Source organism: Pantherophis guttatus, chromosome 15 (assembly GCF_059756535.1).
Source record: "Pantherophis guttatus breed Tessera chromosome 15, ASM5975653v1, whole genome shotgun sequence".
Classification (NCBI taxonomy): domain Eukaryota; kingdom Metazoa; phylum Chordata; class Lepidosauria; order Squamata; family Colubridae; genus Pantherophis; species Pantherophis guttatus.
In genome coordinates, this window is record NC_142077.1 from 9025177 (window position 1) to 9051087 (window position 25911).

The 25911-nt window shown below is 55.1% G+C and overlaps 5 protein-coding genes across 14 annotated transcripts in view; 3 read left to right on the top strand and 2 right to left on the bottom strand.

Moving 5' to 3' along the window:
- Window positions 1-152, bottom strand: part of LOC117654732 (uncharacterized) — a 68746-nt gene extending 68594 nt beyond the window's left edge. For 3 of the 5 annotated variants that reach the window (XR_015729944.1, XR_004588381.3, XM_034401592.3), the window contains exon 1: window positions 5-94. Coding sequence is in view for 2 of the 5 variants with exons in the window: in XM_034401592.3 (XP_034257483.2) it covers window positions 5-15 (11 nt within the window). In the remaining 3 variants the exon portion in view is untranslated. The other 2 variants (XM_087879014.1, XM_034401589.3) reach the window with 2 other exon arrangements.
- FAM131C (family with sequence similarity 131 member C) lies at window positions 133-7390 on the top strand. Its single transcript, XM_034401596.3, has 6 exons — window positions 133-1237; window positions 4366-4466; window positions 5135-5210; window positions 5960-6142; window positions 6381-6491; window positions 6607-7390. The coding sequence occupies exons 1-6, from the start codon at window positions 1216-1218 to the stop codon at window positions 6867-6869; spliced, it is 756 nt and encodes a 251-aa protein (XP_034257487.2). The 5' UTR covers window positions 133-1215; the 3' UTR covers window positions 6870-7390.
- Window positions 4585-24112, bottom strand: LOC117654731 (chloride channel protein ClC-Kb). 5 transcript variants are annotated; one of them, XM_034401587.3, is made up of 23 exons: window positions 23944-24112; window positions 21049-21359; window positions 18648-18829; window positions 17616-17915; window positions 16768-16896; window positions 16404-16532; window positions 15329-15468; window positions 14241-14318; window positions 14003-14081; window positions 13762-13887; window positions 13360-13444; window positions 13175-13276; window positions 12765-12849; window positions 12403-12576; window positions 12087-12156; window positions 11453-11563; window positions 11120-11333; window positions 10789-10922; window positions 10012-10112; window positions 9796-9879; window positions 8367-8453; window positions 7993-8065; window positions 4585-4754 (listed from the first exon to the last, which is right to left on the bottom strand). In XM_034401587.3, the coding sequence occupies exons 4-22, from the start codon at window positions 17752-17754 to the stop codon at window positions 8018-8020; spliced, it is 2115 nt and encodes a 704-aa protein (XP_034257478.2). In that variant the 5' UTR covers window positions 17755-17915; window positions 18648-18829; window positions 21049-21359; window positions 23944-24112; the 3' UTR covers window positions 4585-4754; window positions 7993-8017. The 5 variants fall into 5 exon arrangements, with proteins under 5 accessions (XP_034257478.2, XP_034257477.2, XP_087735139.1 ...); XM_034401586.3 differs by having other exon boundaries at window positions 9991-10112; window positions 23944-24101; XM_087879013.1 differs by having other exon boundaries at window positions 17623-17915; window positions 23944-24024.
- Window positions 19831-22739, top strand: HSPB7 (heat shock protein family B (small) member 7). Its single transcript, XM_034401582.3, has 3 exons — window positions 19831-20179; window positions 21002-21135; window positions 21888-22739. Exons 1-3 carry the CDS (start codon window positions 20101-20103, stop codon window positions 22071-22073), a joined length of 399 nt encoding a protein of 132 aa, XP_034257473.2. The 5' UTR covers window positions 19831-20100; the 3' UTR covers window positions 22074-22739.
- ZBTB17 (zinc finger and BTB domain containing 17) overlaps window positions 23625-25911 on the top strand; it is a 9785-nt gene continuing 7498 nt past the window's right edge. The window contains exons 1-2 of one of the 2 annotated variants that reach the window (XM_034401612.2): window positions 23625-24320; window positions 24710-24916. In XM_034401612.2, coding sequence (XP_034257503.2) covers window positions 24314-24320; window positions 24710-24916 — 214 coding nt within the window. In that variant the 5' untranslated portion in view covers window positions 23625-24313. Of the gene's footprint in view, window positions 24321-24449; window positions 24621-24709; window positions 24917-25911 lie in introns of those variants that run through there. The other variant, XM_034401611.3, reaches the window with a different exon arrangement.

A 25911-nucleotide genomic window follows, 5' to 3' on the forward strand; every position in this document is an offset into this window, starting at 1 on the left:
TCACTTTTCCGCCATGGAGACGCTCTAGGCTACGCCACGGCGCCCCGGCCTCCCGACTCCTATTTGAACCTTCCCTCCCATTTGGCGGCCCCGCCTTTGCTCAGGGACCCGCCCTTTCTTCCCTTTCCCCGATTGGTGGGAATTCGAATCGTGACGCGCCGAGGGTGGGTGGAGCTAAGAGCGGCCAAGGAGGCACAGCTGTTTTAAAGCATCCTTAAGAAAGAGGGAAGCGCGAAAGGGGATCCATTCATCGGGACATCTGGGAATTGTGATTGGCCGCCGCTCCGGAGGATCTTCTTTCCCCCCCCACGCGCGATTTCGTTTCCCCAAAGTGCCTCCTGCATTAAGGAACCTAAGAGTTGGTGGAAGGCTCCCGTGTTCCAAAGGTGCATCTTTGGGAAGTGTTCCAAAGCTCCATGCAGGTGCTGGGCTCCAAAGGGTGGCTGGAATCCCCTTTTCAGGGGCTCGCATTGCCTTCCCAAATTTTCTTAAGCTGGATCCCGGGTTCCAGCTGTGGCCAAAAGCTCCGTGGGGATGGCTACTCTGCGATTCTCCCACTCCCAATCTCGGGCTTCCCGGGGGGAAGGCTTGGATACCCGGCTTGCCCTCTCCGCTTGCAGGGGCTGCGTGGCGCTCAAGGCTGGAGGATTGGCACGATCGACAAGAAAAGGATCCGCAGAGCCTGCCGCAAGCTGCACGCGACGGGATCCGGGTCCTGGGAAGGAAGGAAGGAAGGAAGGAAGGAGGGAGGGAGGGAGGGAAGGAAGGAAGGAAGGAGGGGGCGCCGCAGGTCGAGCTTCCCGGTGGGGACTGATGGATCGCACCCCCTTCCAAGCCGCCACCCACCCCCCTCCTCCGATGAGGCCGTCGAAAGCCGAGGATCTGCTGCGCTGGAACGAGCGACCTCCGCGGAGGCGGGACTGCTTCGGCGCGGGAGCGCCTTCCAGCGGACTCGCAGCCTCTCGGGCATCGTGGGGGCTTTGGAGCGACTTTAAGGGGGCGAGACCCATCGCTCCCCTCTCCCCTAATCCGTTTTGCTCCGTCCTTTTTTTCCGGGGGGGGGGATCGGTTTTGGGAAGGAGAGGTGACTCCTCCGGCGCCCGGACCGCTCCGCCTTTCGCCAGCCCAGACGCCGTTTGAAGGCCCCGGGCACCGGACGAACGACGGCTCCTTCCTCGATGCGCCCGGCGGCTCCGGCACGCCCCTCGCCCGGCCATGGGCTCGTGCGCCACCAAAGGTGAGCTGTGTCCCGCTTGGGCTCACTTTTCCCCTTGCGATCCGGGTGGGGGGCGCAGGGCGACCCCCGAGGTCGGGCTTGGCTCCTTGCAAAAGCGGTCTCTGCTCGGGCAGCGGGAGAGGGAGTGGGAGTTAGGGGGGGGGGGCTTCAGGTAGGAGACGCGGTCTACATCTGCATCCTTGTAGCTTAAAAGGATGCCGGAAAAGCAGGGGGGGGACATGCTGGGGAGGGGGTCGGGGGGGGGTCTTTGTGGAAGTGGTCCCCGATTTGGGACGGAGGTGAGATTGGATCGCTTCCCCACCCCCCTCCCCTCCCCTCCGCTCAGTCCATTTGCCGGCGGTGGGTGAAGGGACACGAAATGATGCAGCCATTGGAAGGCTGAAACGCTGCAGAGGTCATTCTGCATTCTGTACATGTTCAAAGGATGGGGCCGGCTTTCCTACTTAAAAGGAGCAGCTCGTTCGGTCACGCAAGCGCCTCCGTCCTCCAAAACGAGAAAGCAGCGGGTTGTTTGCAACCCCCCACCTGTAGGGTAGGGAGGAGGATGGGGCCAGAACCCCCCCCCCCCACACACACACACACACACGAAAGTATCTCTAGTGGCAGGCAGATTCCCCCAAAGGAAAGGGGGGGGGGAGTGGAAGTCTGCAGCGTGACAGGTGTGGTGGGAAAATAGTCCCAGCCAGTCCAATTTTTTTTTACTATCGGTTCTGTGGGTGTGGTGTGGCTTGGTGGGCGTGACAGGGAAAGGATATTGCAAAATCTCCATTCCCTCCCCACTCCTGGGGGAAGGATACTGCAAAATCTCCATTCCCACCCCACTCCTGGGGGAAGGACATTGCAAAACCTCCATTCTCACCCCACTCCTGGGGGAAGGACATTGCAAAATCTCCATTCCCACCCCATTCCTGGGGGAAGGATACTGCAAAATCTCCATTCCCTCCCCACTCCTGGGGGAAGGACATTGCAAAATCTCCATTCCCACCCCACTCCTGGGGGAAGGACATTGCAAAATCTCCATTCCCACCCCACTCCTGGGGGAAGGACATTGCAAAATCTCCATTCCCACCCCGCTCCTGGGGCCAGCCAGAGGCGGTATTTGCCGGTTCTCCGAACTGCTCAAAATTTCCGCTACCGGTTCGTCAGAACCTGCTGGATTTCACCCCTGGTCCCAGCACAGGGAGAAAGAAAGCAGCCAAGAGTCAGCCTTGTTTCTACCACCAGCTACTCACAGAAACTCTCCATTTTTCTAAGTCAGGGGTCCCCAACCCCAGGTCCGTGGACCGACAACAGTCCTCGGCATGCCAGAAACCGGGTCCGTGCAAACAAGCAAAGCCCCATCCATAGGATGCAGGAAGCACACGAAACCACGCTTCCCCCCTCCGGTCCACGGAAAAATACCTCTCCACAGAACCGGTCCCTGGTGCCCAAAAGGTTGGGGGGCAGCTGCACTAAGTGACCGAATATAGGACTTGGGGGGAGGGAAGGGGGCATGAGATTGTAAGTTTAAGAGCAGCATATCAGGTGGGTTTCTTTTGGCAAGCAACGTGACAAAACGGCCACCCAAACGGTTTAGAAACAATCAGGAAGGAGAGCTGAGGACTAGAACCTTGAAGCAACTTTCATTGCCCAGAGGTCAGTCCTGAAAATGGGATTTTTGTGCAGGAAATCCGTCTTTCCCATCCCTGGGGTGCTAGTTCCCTGTGCCGTGAGGCGAGAACGATTGTGGGATGGAGAGTTTCTCCATCTCAGCTAGAAGAAACCCACCATCCCTTTCAAAGACTCCCAGATATTGTCTGTGGAGATTCTCAGTCATTCAGGTCATAGTTGTCCCAAAGGTGCCTTTTTCCAAGTCCAGCTGCCTTTCGAAAAAGCACCTTTGAGACTCCCAGGTAATGTGGGTCCTAAAAGAAGCCCCCCACCCCCACCCTCCTGGTTGCCTTCTGCAGGAAGATCAAAGCAAAGGAAGCCGTAGGAAGTGTGACAGGCCAGCAAGGGCATCTCACCCCCTTCTCTTCCCTTCTGCGTGTGAAGTGACAAGAAATCCGGGCTTGCTGGCTACAGGGAGGCCCTCCCAGTTTCTGAGAGCCGCTTGAGCCTGCAACCTTTGGGTGCGCAGACCCACACAGAGCAGCCAAAGGCCCCAGGCCAATCTAAATGCCAATGGAGAGGACCAGCTCCTCCCTGGATGGACTCCCCAGTGCGCATTGGCCGGCTACTGAAAGGGTGGCCACTACGAAGGCCAAACTCATAGTGGAGCAAGGGACACAAACACCCCCCCCCCCATTTCCTGCTTTTATCATCACTCTGCTAAAGAACTAATTCCCACAACAGTCAAACTATTTATTAAGACTGTATTGCTATTTTTTTTACTATTAGTTTTTCCCCGAATGCCATCACTCTGTTTAACAACTCCCACAATACTGTCAAATAATTTACTAAGGCTGTATTACTATAATTCTTCTCTTCCTTACTAGTATCTATCTCTTCCCACTTATGACTATAACCATGTCGCTTGTATCTTTCAATTTATATTGTTTTTGTTTCCTAGTACTATTTGATAGCTTATTAGTAACCTTGACTATCCCTAAGTGCTGTATCTTTTTATTCTTGATGAATGTATTTTATTCTCATGTACACTGAGAGCATATACACCAAAGACAAATTCCTTGTGTGTCTAATCACACTTGGCCAATAAAGAATCCTATTCTATAGTATACCATACTATTCTGTTCTGTTCTGTTCTATTTTATTCTCTTTATTCTATTCTATTCTATTCTATTCTATTCTATTCTATTCTATTCTATTCTATTCTATTCTAATTCTATTCTAATTCTGCTCTATTCTTATTCTATCCTATCCTATCCTATTTGTACCCTATGACTATCATTAAATGTTGTACCTTATGATTGTTGACGAATGTTATCTTGTCTTTTTATGTACACTGAGAGCATATGCACCAAAGACGAATTCCTTGTGTGTCCATTCACACTTGGCCAATAAAGATTTCTATTCTATTTGGGGGGGGGGGGAATGGCTTGAAGGATGCCTTAGCTACACGGCCCTCTCCCCATCCCAGAGCCTGGCCTGTCTGTGCTGCTGCTGAACCTCCTGCTTTCTTTCTGCAGAATTCCTCACGAGAGCCCACAAGGAGGGAGGCACTGTCCCTCTGCCAGACCAGGAAGGCAGCAATCCACCAGTCGCCCCCCCAAAAGAAAGCAGCTGTGAGGTAAAGGCTGGCACCCTTCCCCTTAAGAGGAAAACCTTTCCATCCCATTTCTATCTCCTCTTCCCCTGAAAGCAAGCACTGACGGTTTTTGACAATGAAAACCACACCATTGCAATCATCAGGGCATTGACAAATAATACATTGAAGTGACATACAATCCGGTGGGTAGCTAAACATGCAGACAAAAAGCCAAAACGGTAACGAGAACATGACAATTCTTACAGGGCGAAGCATAATTTAAAGGCCTGTTACTGAAAACCACAGCCAGGATGGTCTCGGGTACACCTCCTAGAGGGAAGAAAAGGACATTTCAAATTGGGGACAGCAACCGCCCAGAAGCCCCTTCCTGCACCCTATCCCAGGAAACGTCTTCAGAAATGATTAAATTCCACCCCACTCCCTGGTTCTGGCTGGCAGGGAATCCCCACAGGCTGCATGCAGCTCCCCCCTCAGAGGCTGGGGCTTCCTTTAGACCAGGCGTCTCCAACCTTGGCAACTTTAAGACTTGTGGACTTCAACTCCCAGAATTCCTTAGCCAGCTTTGGGTTTTGGGAGTTCACAAGTCTTTAAAAGTTGCCAAGGCTGGAGACCCCCGCTTTAGACCCACAACCAGCCAGGCTGGAACAGAGCAGGCCATCCTAAGTCACCTCCCTCTTCTTTTCCTGCAGAAGTCCTCGCGGGGCTCCGGCGGGGCTACCTTGGCGGCCTACGACGTGACAGCCCTTGCTACCTCTTCCCTGCTGGGTAGGTATGCCCTCCGGATCAATGGCTTCCCAGCAACTTCTCGGCCGACAGAAACACAAAAGAGGCGCTTCTCCATCAGAGCAGCCTCACGCCAAAGGCCAGGAGAGCTGCAATGAATGTCCACGTCACGAGCCTGATGTCCGGGGGGGGGTCCCTGCTGTGGTGGGGTGGGGGTGGCGGCCACAGTGCCCGAAACACAGACGATCCAAAGGGAACAGCTTCCAAGGCATCGGAGCAGCTGGATAAAACAGCAGCTCTGCATCTCCGGGATGCTTTAATCTGGATTCCTGAGGAAAGGTTGGACTACATGGTCTCAAGATCCCCCACCAACGTGATGATCCTCCTCGTTCACTGGGTGACTCTGGCAATGGTGTGGGTGTGGTCAGCTCGATAAGCATCCCACCAGAAAGGAGCCTCCTATGGGAGAGGGGCCCGGAGACAGGTAAGGGGGGGCCACCTTTTTCAGGGATCGGGCAAGTCCATCTTCACCGGCTGCAAAGGGGGTCTTCGCCGCTCCGCTGCAGCTGAAGCGTTTGGACAGCAGGGAGATGAATGGGTCTTGCGCTGTTGGTTTCCATGGAAACCCTCTGTAGTTTTTTTCCTTTTTTTTTTTCCCCCCCACCGAGCCGGGAAAGGAAGGCAGCAGAGCTGGCACGGTGGCATTCGTCCGTTCCCCCCCCCCATGGCTCCCCCAGGTTCCCCCATCTGCTCGCGCCTGGGCTCAGTCCTGCTTCTCCTCTGTCCCCCAGGCCTCATCCAGAGCTTGAAGGACCACATCACCAAGCCCACCGCCATGGCCCAAGGACGCGTGGCCCACCTCATCGAGTGGAAGGGCTGGAGTGCTCCCCCCGTGGGCTGGGAGCAGCCCCCTACGGAAGAGGTGCTCTACGAGGAGCTGACCGACGAGCTGAAGGAGGCTCGGTTTGCGGCAGGTGAGGGAAGGTGGGAGAGAGGGATGGAGGGGGAGGGGGGGGCTGGTGCAACCAGAGGGGAGACAGGAGGGGGCATCTGGCCAGCATTCTCTGTTTGCAGCTACTGGGCATCCCTTGCTTCCCGCGATGGGAAGGCTGGTTTATCAACTCTTCGAAGCTTGCAGTTGGGGGGGAAGGTGTCTCAGTCTTGTCCCAGGCCATCTGTGCCTCACCTCCCAGCTCTCCGGCCCCTCTCCAGGTGTGGCTGAGCAGTTTGCCATCGCGGAAGCCACTTTGAGTGGTTGGTCTTCCCTGAACGAAGAGGAGCTGAGCAACAGGCGAGGCTCGCAGGACGTGATCCAGCTGCCAGGTATGATCCCTGGCCTTTGGCCCAGGATGGGTCCATCCATCCCTTTTGCTTCTTTCTCAGTCCCCCCGACTCTCCTCCTCTTTCTCCTCTTCTTCCTCCTTCTCTTTCCGACCAGATCTGGAAGGCATCTATCTGCAGGACGGTCTTCTCCTTTGCCCGCCGGCTCCGGCAGGCGGCCTCCAGACCTTCGCGCTCTCCAACCAAGGATCCCCCATCCCAAGCAGACCCTTGAAAGCGAACGAGTGGAGCAGGGCCAAAGGCGGCTTGGGAATGGCCGAAGGGAACCCGCCCAACGCCCGTAGATGGCAGCAGAGTGCCACATCCCTGCGCTACGTGGACAGCAGCTCTCCCTCCGAGGATGAGGTCTTCTACGACTAGGGTGGCGAGGCTGGCAGCAACGGCGGTGGCATTAGTAGCTCCAGGAGGGACGGGATTGCGTGGGCCGATGGGGGTGTGTGTGTCTTGCTCCAGAGACTGAGAGGCCTCTTCGTAAGCCCAGCCCACCCTTTGCCTGGCGGCCTGAAGAGCTGGGTTCAAGAAATGTATTACAGTCCCAGAGCCGTTCTGGTTGCAGGAGGATATGCTTTTTCGACGCAGCCCGTCAGAGCCTGATCCATGATTAGCACTTTCGGCATCGAGACGGACCCTGCGCTGCCGGCCAGGCGGTGGGGGAGGCCCGGTTGAGGATGGACTTGGAGCAGGGGTCGGTATCCGGGTGGAAATTCGGGACGAGGCTCCCTTCAGGGATTCCTGCCTACATGATCCGTACAGCCTCCTGTCCCTTCAAGTGCTTGCTAATGTTCACAGAGCAACGTCAAATCCTTCCATACGGACTAAAGGATGGCTGGCCGAGGAAGATTGTACTGAAGGTGTAAATAAAAACAGGTGCCGCAGAAAAACGCCGTCCACCTTTTTGCCTGAAAGGAACCTGCCGGGTGCCCTCCAGAGATCCCCTCCATGTCTGAGCTGGGAGAAAGAGGCTGGCCTCGGAGGTACCTGGGGGCCCTCCCCAGCTGGGGAAGGAAGGAAGGAAGGAGCAAGGCAGGCTTGCTCTGATTGGGGGTGAGGTCTGATCCAGCCTGACTGAAGGACGGGTGTGGGTGTGGGTGTGGGTGTGTGTGTGTGTGACAAAGGAGAAGCCAGCAGGTTCCCGGGACTCTTTTTCTTTAGCTGGGGAAAGGACACTGCCAGGTGAAGCCCTTTCAAAACCCTACTCATCTCACGCTAGAGCCTCTACTCAAGAGTTACCAAATGGGGGAAATCTTGAGACGTCTATACATTACAACCATTCTGTTGTGTCTTTTATTTCTTAAAATGCCCAAATATCTTAAAAACGCCCACATCTTCCACTTGCCACTCTTTCCATTTTTTTTAAAAAAAAAAACTTTGCAGTGAATTTACCGTCCTCCCCATGGTTCAACTTTAGGCAAGCCTAAATTTCGCTAGCAAACAAATACCAGGTCACAAACACCCCACCCCCACCCCCAGGAACTAAACCTACGGCTTCACGCCTCCACGGGCTTCCGCTATCGCCCGGCTTTGGGATTGGCCAGCTCTTCTATGGCTTTCCTGAGCTAGAAAAAAAAGAAGAAGAAAAAGCAAAGCTGACAATGGGGCACAGAGAGCGAGTCCACGTTGCAAACATCCGGAAGTGCCTTATCTCCATTGGGGAGGGTCTCACCTTTCCCTCGCCAGCTCAAGAGGGAGGCTGTGGGCCCCCCTTTTCAGGCCAACGATGCCCTGCGTTTTGGCGTAGCAGTAGAAGCCGAGCTTCCAGAGCGGCCGCCTGTCCTCATCGCCCCAACCAGAAGGAGGACAGATGGGAAGGAGGAACTGCACCCCGCTGTGCCCTCCTGGGGCAGCCCAGCTACTCACCTCCTTCCTGGTCACGATCCCCACCACTTTCCCCAGCTGGGTGACAAAAGCCCGCTGCAGGTTCAGCATCTCAAAGAGGTTGTGGGCCTGCAGGAGAGAAAAAAAAAAACCAGACACTCAATGCTCCTTCCCTCCTCTGGAACAACGGTGACCAATTGGTGGTCCGTGGATCACCGGTGGTCTGTAAGAAAATTTTGGTGGTCCGCAGAAAAATCTTTACATTTTTGCATTTTTTTAAAAATATTGCATTGAATCAGGGATCCTCAAACTACGGCCCCTGGGCCGGATACGGCCCGCCAAAGCAATTAATCCCACTCGCTGACGGGATGGGGTCCTTCAGGCACTTAGCTTGGCTGCCTGTTAAGTAGCTCCAGCCCCTCCCTCCCTCCCTCCCTGCGAGTCCAGATGCTTCAGTGAGCGGTGCACAAAATTTCAGCTGGGCTCCTAGAGAGACAGAATTTGCAGGGGGGGGGTAGCGATCTAGCGCCCGGGTGGGCTACAAGACAAACATTCATTCTTGGCTGTATTTGAGATTCCAGGCTGCAAAATGGACAGCTAGGGTTGACCCCGGGCACTTCTCTCTGCTAACAGGCGGCCAAACTAAGTGCCTGAAGGACCCCATCCCGTCGCTAACTCGTATTAGCAGTCCGTGGGATTTAAAATTATGAATTTAGTGGTCCCTGAGGTCCAAAAGGTTGGTGACCTCTGTTCTGGAAAGCCCCTTCTCAGAAACTTCTTCACCCAATGGACCCCCCCCCCCTTGAAAACCCTGCCTGGCCCTGTTCCAGTGGTGGGTTTCATTTTTTTTTTTTACTACCAGTTCTGTGGGCGTGGCTTGGTGAGTATGACATGGCTTGTTGGGCGTGGCAGGGGAAGGAAACTGTAAAATCTCCATTCCCACCCCATTCCAGGAGAAGGATACTGCAAAATCTCCATTCCCAGCCCACTCCAGGGGAAGGACACTGTAAAATCTCCATTCCCACCCCACTCCAGGGGAAGGATACTGCAAAATCTCCATTCCCACCCCACTCCAGGGGAAGGACACTGTAAAATCTCCATTCCCACCCCACTCTAGAGGAAGGACACTGTAAAATCTCCATTCCCACCCCACTCCAAGGGAAGGATACTGCAAAATCCCCAGTTCCTCCCAATCAGCTGGGACTCGGGAGGCAAAGAATAGATGGGGGCGGGGCCAGTCAGAATGGTATTTCTCTGAACTACTCAAAATTTCCGCTACCGGTTCTCCAGAACTGGTCAGAACCTGCTGAAACCCACCTCTGCCCTGTTCCAGTCAATCCCTCCCCCCATCGTTCAACAAAGTGGCAGCTTCCCTGCCTGCTGATGTTGCTGCCCTGATGCCTCAGCAGAGGAATGAGTCTGGGTGCCTCGGACAGAGGCAACCTGTAGGGCACTCGACCGCCCGAGGTACCTGGTGCAGGGATGTCCATGGGGAGAGCTGCAGGCTCACAGGACTGATGGTGCAGCCTTCTTTCAAAGTCTGGCCCGAGAGGAGCTGGAAGAGAGAAGCGCAGCCATGGATGTGCCGTGCAGCAGGATGGGAAGGAATCCTGCCCCCCCACCTCCAAATCCTGGAAAGCACGTGGTCGGCTCTTGTCGGAATTACCCTGTCGGGAATCAGATCTACCTCTTTCCCCAGCTCTTCCTGTGGCAGACTGGAGTCTTCATGGCTCTGGAGAAACTGAATGAGACTGGACCGCTGGATCACTCCCAGCAGCATCTGAGACTCTTGAGGGAGAAAAGAAGCAGAGGGAAGTGTCCAGTTTTGGTCAACACACTATAAAAAAGAGGTTGAGACTCTAGAAAGAGTGCAGAGAAGAGCAACCGGGATGATTAGAGGACTGGAGGCTAAATCGTACGATGAACGGTTGCAGGAACTGGGCATGGCTGGTCTAGTGAAGAGAAGGACCAGGGGAGACAGGATAGCAGACTTCCAATATTTGAGGGGCTGCCACAGAGAGGAGGAAGGGAGTCAAGCTATTTTCCAAAGCATCTGAAGGCCAGACAAGGAATAATGGATGGTAACTGATGGTGAGATTCAACCTAGAAATAAGAAGAAATTTTCTGACAGTGAGACCAATCAACTAATGGAACAGAAGTTGCCTTCGGAAGTTGTGGGAGCTTCATCGCTGGAAGCTTTCAAGAAGAGACTGGACTGCCACCTGTCAGGAATGGTGTAGGGTCTCCTGCTTGAGTTGTGGGTGGGGACTAGATGACCTCCAAGGTCCCTTCCAACTCTGTTATTCTAAGACTGTAGTTTCTAGGAACGTGTTTGTGCGTACGGGCATATTTATGTTACAAATGCTTCAATGCCGCTCCAGCGATAAGGTGGGACCCTCCCACCAGACGGATCCAGCACGAGACGCACACAGAGAGACTCGCTGCTTTCGGAACACCGCCTTACCAGCATTGTCTACCACGGGATACTCCTGGGCATCCGTCGTGGTGACCACCTGGAGGATGTCGTGAAAGGTGGCTTCCTGGGACAGGATGACGAAATCGGTGTTCATGAACTCCTGGGTGGTGACCATGTAGGACCTGCAAGGGAAGCAGCGCTCACCAGACTAATGGCTTTATTGGGACAGGGCAGCGCTTTGGGGGAGATGAGCTGCTGGCACCTGCCAAGCAAGGCCAGGCCAGAGGTGCTCTGGGCACACGCAGAGTGCCCGTTCTTTGGGAAGGCCGGCATCCCGATCCCTGGGTCCCCAGCAAGCCAAGAGGGCAGGGCAGCTCACTCGATATGCCTGCTCCGGATGCGGGGAAGATACGGTAGCTTCTTGACAATGATGGTGCCATCGTAGAAGGAAGGCTGGAACTTCTGGGCAATGGCGTTGGCCACCAGGACGGCCAGCAGGACAGGGAGGATGTGGGCGATTTGCCCGGTCATCTCAAAGGCCAGCAAGGCAGTGGAGAGGGTGTGGGTGACCGAGCCAGAGAAGGCAGCGGCCCCTGGAAGGGGGGGGGAGAGCAGAGGGTGGCCGATCTCAGGGAGAGCAAAGGTGTGGGGGGGGGGGTTGCTTCCACACTGCCTGTGCCTCCCTGAGTGCCAAGGAAGCCTCCCGACATACCTGCCAGCGCATACGCCCCAGGGATAATGGGGCTGGGAGGGCCCTCACCGGTGATGCCCATGGGGAAGAGGAAGGCTGCGGCTTCACCCACCAAGCGCCCGATGGCAGCTCCTGGGGAGGGACAGAGAAAGATCATCTTTCCCTCCTCAGCCTGACAGACCAACCTCTCCGGAGGCTGAAAGCAGAAAACTAGAGAAAGTGGAAGCGCTCACCGCAGGGGTGAAATGCTCCCGGTTCGGACCGGATCGCCCGAACCAGTAACGATGGAAGCGGGTGGTTCGGAGAACCGGTAGCAAAAATCCCTGCCCCCCCCCCCCCCATTGCCCAGCTCGATCATCAGAAGCTTTTTTTATTATTTTTAAAAGCATTTTTTTTCTACCACCTCTGTCTGAAAAAATGCTTTTAAAAGTAAAAAAGAAGCCTCTGAGGATCGCGCGGCTCAGCTGGGATCGTCAGAGGCTTTTAAAAGCATTTTTTTTTACAACCTCTTCAGCCAGAGGTTGTAGAAAAAATGGTTTGAAAAGTAAAAAAAATAAAAAGTTGGCCACACCCACTCAGTCATATTACCCCACCACCACCAAGCCACGCCAAGAGAACCAATAGTAACAAATTTTACATTTCACCGCTGGCTCACCGTAAATGAAGACGGGCATGAAGTACCCAGCGGGCATAGGCATGGTGGTGGCCAAGACCAGCATCCAGAACTGCAAGGGCAGAAAGAGATCAACGCTGGCAGCCCAGTCGTCGTCTTCTTCTTTTTTTTTTTTTTTTTGAGAGCAGGGCCCGTGGTGGCTGGCTGGCTGACCGCTGAGCAAAGCAGAAGTCTGACGGAGAGTGTAAGCGAGAGCCCCTGGAAGGAGCTCTGCAAGGCCCAGAGGAGGCCAGAGGAGACCCGGCCCAGAGAGGGAATTCTGCTGCGTGCCAGGCAGAGGGAGTTCCCCGACACGCACCTTCATCACCAGGAAGACAGACAGGGTGCCGAAGAAGGTGATGTCGGGGTGCCACCACTCCTCCCACAGGTTGAGGGGGTCCACCTGGGGAGGCCTGTCAAGCGAAACGTTCTGGGAAAGGACACTCCAGGTGCGGTTATCAAGCAAGGAGGTGAGCAGCTCCTTCATGCTCAGCTGCAAAAAAAGAAAGGGAAACGGTCTTCGCCTTCTGCCCCATGGCAGAGAGGGGCTGGCAGCCTCTCCCCCCCCTCCCCCGAAGCTTGCTTCAGCTCCTCTGGCATGTCATGGCAAAGAACCAGCGGCGCCCCCCCCATGCGTTCTCCGCAGGCTCTAGCCCTTGGCAGAAATGGCTGATACGTTACCCTGGAGGCCATGAATCGTCCCAGGCTATGGGGGAAGGTGATGGAGGACAGCAGGAAGGCCACCAGCACCGAGTAGAGGGGCTTCCTGCAAAAGAAGGCCCAAAGGTCAGGGAGAGGGGAGGGGGAGAGGAGATTGGGAAACCAACGTAACTCAAAAAGCCACCGGTTATGAAGGGGGCTGGGCTGGGGGCTGCCATTGGCAGCTGTACTACTGGGAGGTAAACTTTGTGATGGAGAAGCAGAGAAAGCTTTAGAGATGAGCTTGCTGGCCAACATCGGTGGTCTCCCCAGTAAGCCCCCTTTTTGGGGAGTCCACTTCCTGCACAGGAAGCCTCCTCCGCCTCTCCGATCCCGGAACCAGAGGAGCCATCCCAGGGGCTCTGGAAAGCTGCCCTCTGGTGGCTACTTACTCAGTGGCCAGCAGCCTGGCCGTGAAGGGGTTCCTCCGGACGTAGCCCAGGAACCAGCGCTGGCAGAAGAGGTACGCACAGCTCAGCACGCCGCAGATCACGCTGAAAGGGGGAGAGGAGGCCGCCCAATTAGGATGTGTTCTTGCTGTTGCACCCCTCCTCCCATAAGGAGACCCACTCCTCACCCGAGGAATGTGAAGAAAATGGTCTCCGGCAGGTCAAAGGGGAAATCAATTTTAAAGCTGGTCTTGAAGAGAGCTATGATGGTTTCTGGAAAGCAGGGGTGCAAAAGCTGAGGGGCTCTTGACTCTGATCTCCTGGAGCCCCTTCCCAGCTCCCGCCCCACCTCCCTGCCTGGCCCTCAGCCAAACAGCCCACGGGAAAGAGTCGACTCCAGCCTGTCCTAAGGAGCTTCCAAGCACAATCCACAATCCTCCCCGGTTGGTCACCCCACCTGGAGCCATAGCATCAGTCGGCTGAGCCCCTCTGATGCACTGCTTCTGTCGAGCACTCATTCTCCCCCGCCCCACATCCCCAGACAGAGTGGCCGAGGGGATCCCTCTTTTGGGATTCCGCTTGCGCCCCACCTTGTTCACTATTGAAAACAGCCAACAGGCGGAACATGAAGGCGCCGCAAGTTGCCGAGAAGAAGCCCCTCCAGTAATCCCGGACAGCAAAGTGGGAGGACACGACCTCGATGCTGAAGAGGACCCCTGGAGGAATGGCAGAGGGCAATCCAGAGAGTGAGCCCCACATCCATCCCGTCTGGCCACTCCCTGGCCCTCCATCTGCTTTGGCCTCCCTTTGCAAAGGGGCTACGTGTCTTACCACTGATAGGCGCCCCAAAGACGGTTGCCACGCCCACGGCCGCTCCTGCCACCAGCATCTCGTTCTGCTTGATTTTATTCTAGGCAAAGGAAAGGGGCGCCCTCTGAGGCTGCTGCTGAGTCGCCCTCCCCAGGAACCCCAAATGCTGGGCCGCCTTCGGGGCCCTCCAGACAGCCACACAGTTCTCAGCTGCCCCTGGACCAATCCCTGGGGTGCAGCCTCGCCTCCTCAGCCGTACCTCGTACTCCCCAGAAACGCTGGTCCGGATCTTGCCCAGGTAGGCGGCGATCATGCTGGAGAGGTGAACAAAGGGTCCCTGGCAGAGGCCGGGCGGAAGGAAGATGAAGATGAGGACCTGAAAGGCTCAGAGGGAGAGAGACCCCCCCCTCCATCCAACGGTAGTCTCTCCCAGCAGCCCCCCTCCAGACAAGAGGCTCGTCTCCTGACCTCAGCCGGACCTTGAAGGTCTCTAGGAAGGAGATTTTACCACCACCCACTCTAAACATTCACCCCGATTGCTGGGCTGACCCTGGCGGGATCTTCAACCCCTCGGCTTCCCTGTTTCTGCCCCTTCCTGGCCTGAAGGGACCCTGGCCCTCTTTCCCTCTTGAGCTGGGGCACCTTCAGCACAAGCTCTTTTTAAGGAGGAGGAGGAGGCCGTCTGAGGTGGGCAAGACCAAATAGATATGGGGCAGAAGCAACATCCGAAAACTTCCCCTCAGGGGTGGGCTGCTGGGGGTTCGCACGGGTTCGGGAGAACCTCTAGCTAAAATTCTGTGCAGTTCGGAGGGCCCCCAAATCCCACTCCTGGCTGGACCTGCCCACCCTGCCCCTCCCCTCCAAGGAGTCCCCACACGGGCCATTTTGGATGCAGGGCACGCGTGGAGACTTGGGAGGGCGAAAAACAGGCCTACCGGAAGTTTGGGAAGGCCCTCCATAGGGCCTCTGGAGCCTGGGGAAGCCGTTTTTGCCCTCCCGGAGGCTTGAGCAAAGTCTCTGATGCCCGGGGAGGGCAAAAACGTCCCCCCCGCCACCACCATGGTGCAAGAGGCCAACTAGGCCACGCCCACCCAGCAACCGGGCAGAGAAGCCCTTGCTAAAATTTTTGAAGCCCACCCGTTTCCCCTCCAGACACCCAATTCCTTCCTCCTGTCTCTAGAACCGCCCCTCGGGACACTTTTCCCTTTCAAACCATCACGGCTTCCTTTCGGTGTCCAAAGGCTGAACGCCCCCTCCACTCCCCTCAGGCCACAAAGGCGCTGCTTGGAGGCGAGAGAGAGAGAGAGAGAGAGACACCCGCCCCCTCCATCCACCCTGGACACGTACCACTTTTCCGAGGAAGATGGTGCTCCCGCAGGCGAGTGTGCAGGTCAGCCCCACGACTTTGGCCCCAAAGTTCTCGATGGCCAAGTACTCCTCCAGGATGACGCCGGTCAGGATGGTCTTGAGTTCGGGGATGCCGGAGCCTGGACAGAGAGGGCAGAACGATATCTCCACCATTTCTGCCCGCCTGGCAGGAGTCCCTAGTGCCCGCCCGGAGGCATCACAAACCCTAACTAACGAGCCAGGCTAAACACGATGTGTGAATGAGGCCCTGGGGTTGCCCTTTCTTCAGGCATCTTCCCTTTCAGGGAGAAGAACAAGGCAGCTGATGGAAGAAGGAAACCTTTACCCTTCTCAACGGACTCAGGCTGCCCATCTTTCTCCCCGCTCCTCTCACCCAGACTTGGGAGAAGAGAAGTGTAGGAAGTTAGCACCCACCCCTTTCCTGGAAGAGTAAAATATTTTAGGAAATATGAAAAAGGCAGAATACTATATTTCCCTGGATGAGAAATGGAGAAGCATATTTTACAGACAAAGCAGCTCCCACCTTCCTGTCCCCCACCCTTTGTCAATGGGCCATTAAGGCCTGGGCCAGTCTATTCTACATAACAAAGATCTGCCTCCTTCAGGCAGAGCCATAGTAGGAATTGCCAAAGATCCAACAAAGATAGGATTAGCCCTCTACACAATATCAGCAGAAACGCACCACATGTGACCTGGGAAGCACATGTGACCATCAGCCAGCAAGGCTAGCTAAGACCCCCACCTCCTGGGAGTCTGACAACCAATCAGGATACTCTTTCGGGGCTCCAGGAAATGCAGAGCCAGAGAGAGCATAAAAACCCGAGGATTTACTGTATCTGCCCCTTTTCTGTTCAGGAACTCAAGCCATGTGATCCTGTCCACCATTAAACCATCTTTCCAAGCAGTCTCCATGTTTCCAGTGTCTGTTTCCCCACTTGGAGCAGAACCCAGAAGGATGTTTCTTCCAACAGAAGAAAGCTGCTTCCCAGTCCAAGGGCTGGAACAGGGGCATAATGACCACTGGCGGCTGACCCCAGCCTCCATCCCGCCTCACCTCCAGCGTGCTGGGTAATGCTTTGGGCAAAGCCCGTGGAAAAAGCCGAGAGTGCGACTGGGTACATGGTCCAGGAGAGGAACTTCAGCACCGGGTAGTCTCCAACCTCTTGGTAAAGCCACAGGTGCGCTGGAGAATCCAAAGGGAAGTTGGCTGGGAACTGAACTGACCCAGGACTGCCAGAGTCGTCTGCTGCCATGGCTGCCCTGAAGGCATGGAGAACCTAACCCCCCCCCCACTTGAAACTGGCATCCCTTATGACACGGGGTCTCGACAAGCAGCCCAAAAGACGCTCTTTCCTTCTGCTTGTCCCTCAAAGTCCAGCTTGGGGAGGGCGGTGGGATTTGGTGTGGCAGAAGCTCACCGCTGGCAACCCTGGAGACGGTGAAGTCCATGGCGAAGCTGACCAGCGCCATGATGACGCCCAGGGCAAAGAGGTAATACCAATCGTCCCCAACTCGGAAGAGCTGCCGCTTGAGGCACTCCAGGCAACCTGCAGAGGGCAGTAGACAGAGGCTGGGAATTATGGACAAAAGAGAGGCCCTGCCATTGTTAATGTCAGCCTCCTTCAAGGATGGATGAAGAGGCCAAATGGGTCACCATCTCTGGGAAACACCAGCATCTGCAACGCCTCCAACCCAGGGGTGAAATGCTCCCAGTTCGGACCGGATCGCCTGATCCGGTAGCGATGGTGGCGGGTGGTTCAGAGAACCGGTAGCAAAATCCCTGCCCCCCCCCAATGCCCAGCTGAGCCGTGCAATCATCAGAAGCTGTTTTTTTTACTTTTAAAAGCATTTTTTCTACAACCTCTTCGGCCAAAAAAATGCTTTTAAAAGTAAAAAAAAAAAGCCTCTGATGGTGCGGCTCAGCTGGGATCGTCAGAGGCTTTTAAAAGCATTTTTTTTTCCTACTACCTCTTCGGCCGAAGAGGTTGTAGAAAAAATGCTTTTAAAAGCCTCTGACGATCCCAGCTGAGCCGCACGATCATCAGAGGCTTCTAAAAGCATTTTTTTCTGCAACCTCTTCGGCCGAAGAGGTTGTAGAAAAATGGTTTTAAAAGTTAAAAAAAAAAAAGTCACATTACCCTCCCCCCACCAAGCCACACCCACAGAACCAGTAGCAACTAATTTTAGATTTCTCCCCTGCTCCAACCTCAGTGCCACCCATGTGGAAGCCACTCTTGTGGCTGGGTGGGATCTCCCAGGCTCCTACCGTGCACCTTGCGCCGGGCTTTTGGCCAGGGTCTCCAGTTGTCTTCCCAGGGCAGGAACACATTAGTCTCCTCCTCTTCCTCCTTGTTCTTGGCTCTCTCTTTCTCCCTGCCGGCTCTCTCTGGCCTCTCAGCAGCCATGCCCCGAGGCTGGGAGTGGAAACGCCGGACGCAGCCCAAGAGGAGGAAGAGGATCCAAGCCGTCTGTTTGCAAGCACCAAGACGGACGGGGTCCCCAGAGGCCTCCTGCTGCGGCTTGTAGGGATCTTGGCCACAGGACGGAAGTGAGGAGACACCTTTCCCTGAAATGCAAAACTTCTGAAAAGGTGAAATGAAGAGGAACGCGCACCCAGATCCCCCAGCCCCCAAGACGGTCACTCTGCAAAGGGAAGATGCTCCCCTGACAGCAGCCGCAAAAGGGCCAAACCTCCGACAGGATCCACCTGCCTGGTTGCAGGGCAGCTCTAGAAAGGTGGCATCTCTTATCGCCTGAGGGAGCCTCAGATGCTAAAGGAAATCCAGACAACAGGCAGACAACAATGCACACTCTCCCCCTCCCCCCCCTCAAAGACAACCAGGGTCCCCTCAATGGCCCCGACTGGAACCTGTGCAAAGGAGACTCACTCCACCTCAGCCGGCTCAGGGTGCCTGCGTATGTGTCTGTCAAAGGCTCCTGATCCTGGGTCAGGCTGACTTCTCTGAAGCCAGTTTCCTCTGCCTCTGCCCTGACCAGATCCGGTGCATACACACACACCTGTCTCCCGGGCCCTCCCTTTTCTCTCCCACACCTCCCTCTCTTCCTCCCTCCCTGACCTCTAACTATCCAGAACTCTCTCTGGGACCCACAGGAAAGGCCCTCCAGCAAGCCTATTCCAGCTCAAGCCAGCCTTCTCGCCAAGCAGCATGAGGAAGGCGGGGTGGGTGGGCAGGCAGGCAGCTGGCAAACAGCCCCATTTGGCTGGCCGGCCTACACCTTGCCACCCACGCCCGAGGGTCCTTTGTTTCGGTCACTCAGCATCCCAGTTTATGCTCACCTCCCAAGGTCTAGGCCAGCTGTAGGGGGTGCAGAACCAAGATCAGGAGGGCCAATTGCTGGAAGGGGCTGCAACCACTTCCTCCCAAAACATCCTGGCCAGGAACAACGGCGGCCTCTCATGATCCTTGCCATCCCAACAGGCTAGCCACAAAAATGGGCAGGCAGCTACTCACACGGTCTCTGGGGAGGGGACAGACAACGGGGGGGGGGTGTTGGAGGGTGCTGCTTGCTGCAGGTCAAGAGAACTCTTAGGAGAGGCCGAGAGCAGAGGCTGCAGGGCAGGAGAGCCCGTGTGCTCCAAGGTGAGCTCAGAGGGCCATTCCGGCAGCAAGGGAAACAAAAGGCATGTTTGAAGTTTGAAGTTTATTAGATTTCTATACCACCCTTCTCCCGAAGGACTCAGGGCGGTGTGCAGCCATATTAAAACACATAGATTTATAAAATTTAAAACCAATTAAAATCGAATATATAAAGTGTAACACCCACCCACTCCCTTCCTGAAATCAAAAAGCATCAGCAGGAACTTCCCAAACAGTCCCCGCCAAGTTCTAAATTGGCCATGATTTCTGAACTCTTGAGTGGGTTCCCGGATGATTTACGGTCCGTGAATCTCTGCCTGGGGAGTCCCCGGGCCCCTCTCTCCTCCTGCCAGCACCCCAGAAGTGGAGCCAAGGGCCAGAAGAGCCGCAATGCGATGGGCAATAGATGGAAGCTGAGTTAGGGAGGACGCTTTGCCTTCTGGGGCTTGTTCTGGGGGAAGGAAAAAAGGGCACAGGAGGCCGCAGGCCCAATGACTCAGACTGCCCCGAGAGGAGGGTGACTAAGCAGCTGCGTTTAGCTACAAGCTGCCCCCAGACAGTTTCGGCAGACAGGCTGTGAGATGCTTGCCAGCAGGGCCTGTTCCCATCTCCATCTTCTACATGGAGGCCCATGCCAGGCTCTCTGAGCTGCCAGGGAAATAAACCTCACCCCTGGAGAAATGGGAACCCCTCTTCAGTATTGGGGGGGGGTACAGGGAACAGGGGTCCTGGGCTCTGCCCTCCTCTTTCGGGATGCTTGCTTTCCATGCCAGGCTCTCCCCTTCCTTGTGGAAGGCCAATCCTGCTGCCAATCAGGGGGATGATCCAGTCATGGATGGAATGCTGAGGGCCAGCCCTTCCCTCCCGCCTCTCTCTGTTTGTGTAGAGCCCGTGCCTATGGGACGCTTTCCAGAGGCATTGGCCGTGTCCTGCAGAACACTCTAAATTTAGACTCTTTGACAAGACCCCTGGAAGGCAGCCGAGGCTTTTAAAGGCTCCGCAGCTGCCCCGGGTGGCTCTGTCGGGTGAGACTTCCGGAGGGGGCAGCTCCTCCAGCATCGATCCACTTGGATAGCCACCCTCTCAGGGCTCACTGCTTCGGCACCCTCGACCATCTTCTTGGCAGAACACGACCAGGCAGGCGGCTGTCCCATGGAGAAGGCCCACGGAATATTCGACAATACGTTGGGGGGGTTCCTAAGGCCCCATCCGGATCCCCGAAGCTTCTCAGGCAAGTGGGGAGAGAGGGCTGAATAGGTAGGTGGCCTTTGACCCCTGGCTGCCTGGGTCTCTCCCCTGGCTCTCGTCTAGCCAGTCCCACAGTCAAGGCTCCCACTTTTAAGCTGTGCGACCGCGGAGAGGAGATTGTCACTGTTTTCGCTGTTTAGGGTAAACTCTCTTTTTTTGTTTACACCAACCATTCTTGGAATGATGGGCACACAGGCGCCACCATTCTGCTCCAGGATAATCCTCCCTGCACCTGGCCTGGCTGCACTGGTGAAAGGCGGAGGAGCACAAAGGGGGGGTTCGCACAAGCTCCCCAGCCTCTGTCTCAGTGCATCCCAAGCCACAAAGCCAAGCAAGGACAGCTTGGTCTTTTCCGTTCTTAGCTCTGTTGGCCACAGGGCCGTGTCCTAAACAGGACCTAGCGAAGATCTCAGGGAGGAGGGGGAAATGGGCACTTGACAGGGTAGAGAGAGACGGCTTGAAATGTGATGTGTCCAGCCCCTGCCATTTAGGACGCCTGTTGGCCATAAGAGTCCTTGGGGCACTTCTTAAGCTCCAGGCTGGTCTGTGGTCTCTTGGGAGGGAGTACCCCCTCGATCAGGTGGGATTTTCAGGGCCTAGCTCAGTAGCACCCCCAGCAATTCTGCCTGGCCATGCAGCATCTTTCAAATAGCTGTTGCAAGCAGAGCCACCTGGGAGGCCCAATGGAGGCACAGAAGGCAAATCCTGCTTGCCCCAGGATCCCGCCCCAGAATTTTCTTTTTGCCAGCAAACATGTCCCCAGTGCTGGAATCAAGAATCGAGAGAGTATCTCTTCTCCCAACAGGCCGGGCTGGCGGGACGGGAAACATCAAAACCTTGGGCGATACATACCAGTTTGCCGTGGATGTCAGTGACTTCTCCCCCGAAGACATTATCATTACCACATCCAAAAACCAGATTGAAGTGAGGGCTGAGAAGGTGAGTGGCTTACTGCTGGGCTGCCCCCCTATCTTGGAAACAACCGGAGCCATTTTTAAAGCAGAGCTGAGCAGTCCGGCTGGGGCTGAGTGGTGGGGTAGCCCCAAGATGCTTGGCTGAGAAAAGCTGAGGCAGCTACTTCCTTGGATCCACAGCAGTGGGGAGTAGCTTTTTCTGATCTTCAGGTTCTCTGCCTATCCCGCGAGCATCCCAATATCGTCCCACTGTGGAAATTAACAAGAAACGGGAGTTATAAGAGTTGTACTTTTTCCTTGGTTTGCTTGGAAAAAGATTTAATGTGCTAGAGCTCCCCCTCCCTGCCCAAAAGAACCTGGATGTGCCCCCTGCAATCTAATGGAGCAAAGCCTGCAGCCTAGGGACAGCAGTGGCATCGCTGTCTTAAGAATGGCAGCCAAGAGGCTCCCTGCCCCCACCCGAGTGCCCTTCTGACTATGCTAGGGATGCACATGGCAATGGGAACATTCCCCGACTTGCCAGTCAATGCTGACCGAAACGCTGCCCAGGGAGCCTTTCTCCTGATGCCAGCTGCCTCTCTGGGGGCCAGTCTGGCAAAAGAAGAGACCTTTTTAGACTGAGTCGCCCCAGCTTCAGTTTTGGCAGCATGGCCAGAATTTCCCCATTTCATAGCAATTCGGCAACTGAACCTTGGGAAGAGCAATTCACATCAACTTTCAGGATTCAGACTCTCGTGGGCCCTAACTGCTGTCTCTTTGTCCTCCTCCCACGGGCAGCTAGCAGCTGATGGGACCATCGTCAACACATTCACCCACAAATGTCAACTCCCTGAAGATGTGGACCCCACATCGGTCACTTCCACCCTGGGGGCAGACGGCTGCCTGACCGTCAAGGCAAGGAGAAGTCCAGCCAAGCCATCGGAGCAAGTGCAGCAAACCTTCAGGACTGAGATTAAAATCTGAGCTCCAGGAGCAGTTCGGGAGAGCGGGCAGGGAGCCAGGCTGGGCTGGGTGGGGGGTGGAAAGCAGATCTGTCCTTGTGTTCCCCGTCAATAAGAGATGTTTCGGTTTGTCATCCAGGGCTGAAGGTTAAAGGGATGCCGGCAAAGAGCCTAAGCGGGCCAAAGCTGCCCTTCCCCCCTCCCCCTCCAACTCCCTTTGAAAGGGGAAAGAATACCTTCGTTTTTTGCCAGCAAAGGAACAGCAAAGCTGGAAGGCAGCTGGAGCTGAATTTTCCAGTTCTGCAGCCAGCAATTTTAACGTTTTGAAGTGTTGACGGGACATGAAAAAAAAAAAAAAAAGAAAGAGGATGCGATATGAAATTTATACAATAGGAAATAAATGGAGTTTACCTCTGGTGAACTTATTTAGGATTCCTGCTGTACATCTTGGAAGCATTCAAGTTAAAATGTTAACACGTTCATATCTTAGATTCAGGGTTCTTTTTCCCCCTCCCTTCCCCGTCCCCGTCTTTGCACCCCACCTCCAAATCCAGTTACACCCTACAAGCTGAGAGAGAGAGGAAAAAAAAAACCTGTTCAGGGGAATTGAAACGATGTAAAAAAAACAAAAAAAACAAATGTAAACTTTTAATTACAGGAAAATACTTTCTTCCAAGTCACCCGCTGACTTTGGCTGTGTGAACGTGTATTATTTGGGTGGTGGTGGGGGGGGGCAGTGGTGGGTTTCAAATTTTTTTACTACCGGTTCTGTGGGTGTGTCTTGGTGGGCGTGGCATGGCTTGCTGGGTACGGCAGGTGAAGGATACTGTAAAATCTCCATTCCCACCCTACTCCAGGGGAAGGATACTGTAAAATCTCCATTCCCACCCCACTCCGGGGGAAGGATACTGTAAAATATCCATTCCCACCCCACTCCAGGGGAAGGATACTGCAAAATCCCCATTTCCACCCCACTCCAGGGGAAGGATACTGCAAAATCCCCATTCCCACCCCACTCCAGGGGAAGGATACTGCAAAATCCCCATCCCCACCCCACTCCAGGGGAAGGATACTGCAAAATCCCCATCCCCACCCCACTCCAGGGGAAGGATACTGCAAAATCTCCATTCCCACCCCACTCTGGGGCCAGCCAGAGGTGGTGTTTGCCGGTTCTCCGAGCTACTCAAAATTTCCGCTACCGGTTCTCCAGAATCGGTCAGAACCTGCTGAAACCCCACCTCTGGCGTGGGTGAGAGAAACAGGAGCGAGGAAAGAGGGAGCTTTTGTCCTTGTGTTGTAACTTGCATCCAACACACACAGACACACAGTTTCTGAAGGCCAAAGGGCCGGGGGCAAAGAGGGGACGGGGGTGGGGGAAGAAGTGAGTCATGGTCTGGAAATAGAGCCGCCTGACGAAAGGCCCTCCAAGCTGGCTCCGACCCCAGTGAGGGGGAGGGGGCAAAGGGGGGCCCATTCCAGGCCCAGCCCAGCCTCCCTGCCCTGGAAGGGGGCTCCCCGAGCCGCTTCATAAGGCGGCCTGAGAGACCAACCCCCAAATCCAATGCTTGAGGAGAAACGAGCCCCCCACCCCAAGCTGCTGCTTGGGGGAAGGGGGGGGGTAAGAAAGGCGCTCTCGGCCCACCTCGCAGGGCTGTTGTTGCTCACTCCCCTCCCCACAGGGATGAGAAACGCAGCCCGTTCAAAAGGGGCCGGGAGTGGAAGGCCCACACCACACCACACCACACCACACGCCGGGCTGTTGACAGGATCCACACGGCTCTTGTTGGCAAAACACGGGAGCCAGCCCAGAAGCCGCCGCGCCCTCCGGCAGCTGCCGAGGCGGTTTCCCCTTTGGTGGGATGGAGGAGGAGGAGGAGGCGACCGAGGTTTACCTCAGCTCCCCCAACTCCACCCCGCACGGATGAAGCCGGGTGGTTGGTTCCCCCAAAGGCTTCGGGCCTACACCGGGCCTCGGCGCTTTGGTCGTCATGGCGACGTGACCTGCTCGGCGGCTGTGTTCACAGCCCCCCCCCTTCACCCGCGAAAGCTTAACGCGCCTGCGCGACAGGCCTGGGCGGGGGTAGGTGGAGGAAAGCGCGGGGGGGAGGGGAGGAGTCTACCCCGCGGCGCCTGCGCCGTAGAAAGAGGGCACCATCCGCTCTCGGAGCGCCGCTTCCGCCCAAGCGCAAAATGGCGGCGCCCTTTGTCTGTTCCGTGTCACCATGATCGCCGCCGCCGTCGGGATGATGTGACGCTCGTGGGATGGCAGGTGCGGGGCCGGGAGGGCGGGGGCCGAGAGGGCGGGGAGCGCCGGGACCGGGGTGGGGGGGAGGTCTGAGAGAGAGAGGGGCCATCGGTCCATCCCCGCAAGGCGAGATCGGGCAAAAGAGAGCTCCTCGGGGTGCGGGGAGGGTTGGGTCTCCTTTCCGACGATCGCCGGGAAAGCAGGCAGGCAGGCAGGCGGGGCGGGGCGGCGGTTGTCAGGCGGCGCCCGGATCCCTCGCTTGGGATGCGGGTGAAAGGATGCGATGCATCCTCTTCCTTTCCCGCGACACAACAGCCTTGCAGGGTAGGCCAGGCTAAACTCGGCTGGGTGGGGGGGGGAAGGAGGCGTCGTCGAGCCCCTGATATGCCCCCCTCTCTCTCTCCCCCCGCCAGCCATGGACTTCCCGCAGCACAGCCAGCAAGTCCTGGAGCAGCTGAACCAGCAGCGGCAGCTGGGCCTGTTGTGCGACTGCACCTTCGTGGTGGACGGCATCGACTTCAAGGCCCATAAGGCGGTGCTGGCGGCCTGCAGCGAATACTTCAGGATGCTCTTCGCCGACCAGAAGGACGTGGTCCACCTGGACATCAGCAACGCGGCAGGTAGGGGCGCGGGGGGGGGGGACACCTGGTCGACTGGAGGCTGGCAGCCTTGAAGCCTTCCCTGCTTTCTTTTATCTAAAGAAATAATTCCTTCAGCACTGTCGAACTATTCACTTGAGTCTGCAATACTATTAATCTTCTCATCGTTCCCATCACCCATCTCCTCCCCTTATGACTGCATGACTTTAACTTTGTTGCTGGTATCCTTAATGATTTATATTGACTGTTTCCCTATGACTATCATTAAGTGTTGTACCTTATGATTCTTGACAAACGTATCTTGTCTTTTATGTACACTGAGAGCATATGCACCAAAGACAAATTCCTTGTGTGTCCAATCACACCTGGCCAATAAAGAATTCTATCTATCTATCTATCTATCTATCTATCTATCTATCTATCTATCTATCTATCTAGTTTCCTAGTATGATTTGATAGCTTATTTGTATCCTATGATTATCATTAAGTGTTGTCCCTTATGATTCTTGATGAATGTATCTTGTCTTTTATGTACATTGAGATCATATGCACCAAAGACAAATTCCTTGTGTGTCCAATCACACCTGGCCAGTAAAGAATTCTATCTATCTATCTATCTATCTATCTATCTATCTATCTATCTAGTTTCCTAGTATGATTTGATAGCTTATTTGTACCCTATGACTATCATTAAGTGTTGTCCCTTATGATTCTTGACGAATGTATCTTGTCTTTTATGTACACTGAGAGCTTATGCACCGGAGACAAATTCCTTGTGTGTCCAATCACACCTGGCCAATAAAGAATTCTATCATCTATCTATCTATCTATCTATCTATCTATCTATCTATCTATCTATCTATCTATCTATCTATCTATCTATCATCTATTTCCTAGTATGATTTAATTGCTTATTTGTACCCTATGACTATCATTAAGTGTTGTCCCTTATGATTCTTGATGAATGTATCTTGTCTTTTTATGTACACCGAGTAGCATATGCAACAAAGACAAAT

Excerpts from the sequence above, each read along its gene's own strand:
- FAM131C (XM_034401596.3), top strand. The coding sequence starts at position 1,216 with ATGGGCTCGTGCGCCACCAAAG. Across the intron at positions 1,238-4,365 it reads GGGCTCGTGCGCCACCAAAG|AATTCCTCACGAGAGCCCAC; the intron begins GTGAGCTGTGTC and ends TTCTTTCTGCAG. Across the intron at positions 5,211-5,959 it reads TGCTACCTCTTCCCTGCTGG|GCCTCATCCAGAGCTTGAAG; the intron begins GTAGGTATGCCC and ends TCTGTCCCCCAG.
- LOC117654731 (XM_034401586.3), bottom strand. The coding sequence starts at position 17,754 with ATGGCTGCTGAGAGGCCAGAGAGAGCCGGCAGGGAGAAAGAGAGAGCC. Across the intron at positions 12,850-13,174 it reads GCCAGGCTGCTGGCCACTGA|GAAGCCCCTCTACTCGGTGC; the intron begins GTAAGTAGCCAC and ends CTTCTTTTGCAG. Across the intron at positions 12,157-12,402 it reads CTGTCTTCCTGGTGATGAAG|TTCTGGATGCTGGTCTTGGC; the intron begins GTGCGTGTCGGG and ends CTGCCCTTGCAG.
- HSPB7 (XM_034401582.3), top strand. The coding sequence starts at position 20,101 with ATGGAGAAGGCCCACGGAATATTCGACAATACGTTGGGGGGGTTCCTA. Across the intron at positions 20,180-21,001 it reads GGATCCCCGAAGCTTCTCAG|GCCGGGCTGGCGGGACGGGA; the intron begins GCAAGTGGGGAG and ends TTCTCCCAACAG. Across the intron at positions 21,136-21,887 it reads TTGAAGTGAGGGCTGAGAAG|CTAGCAGCTGATGGGACCAT; the intron begins GTGAGTGGCTTA and ends TCCCACGGGCAG.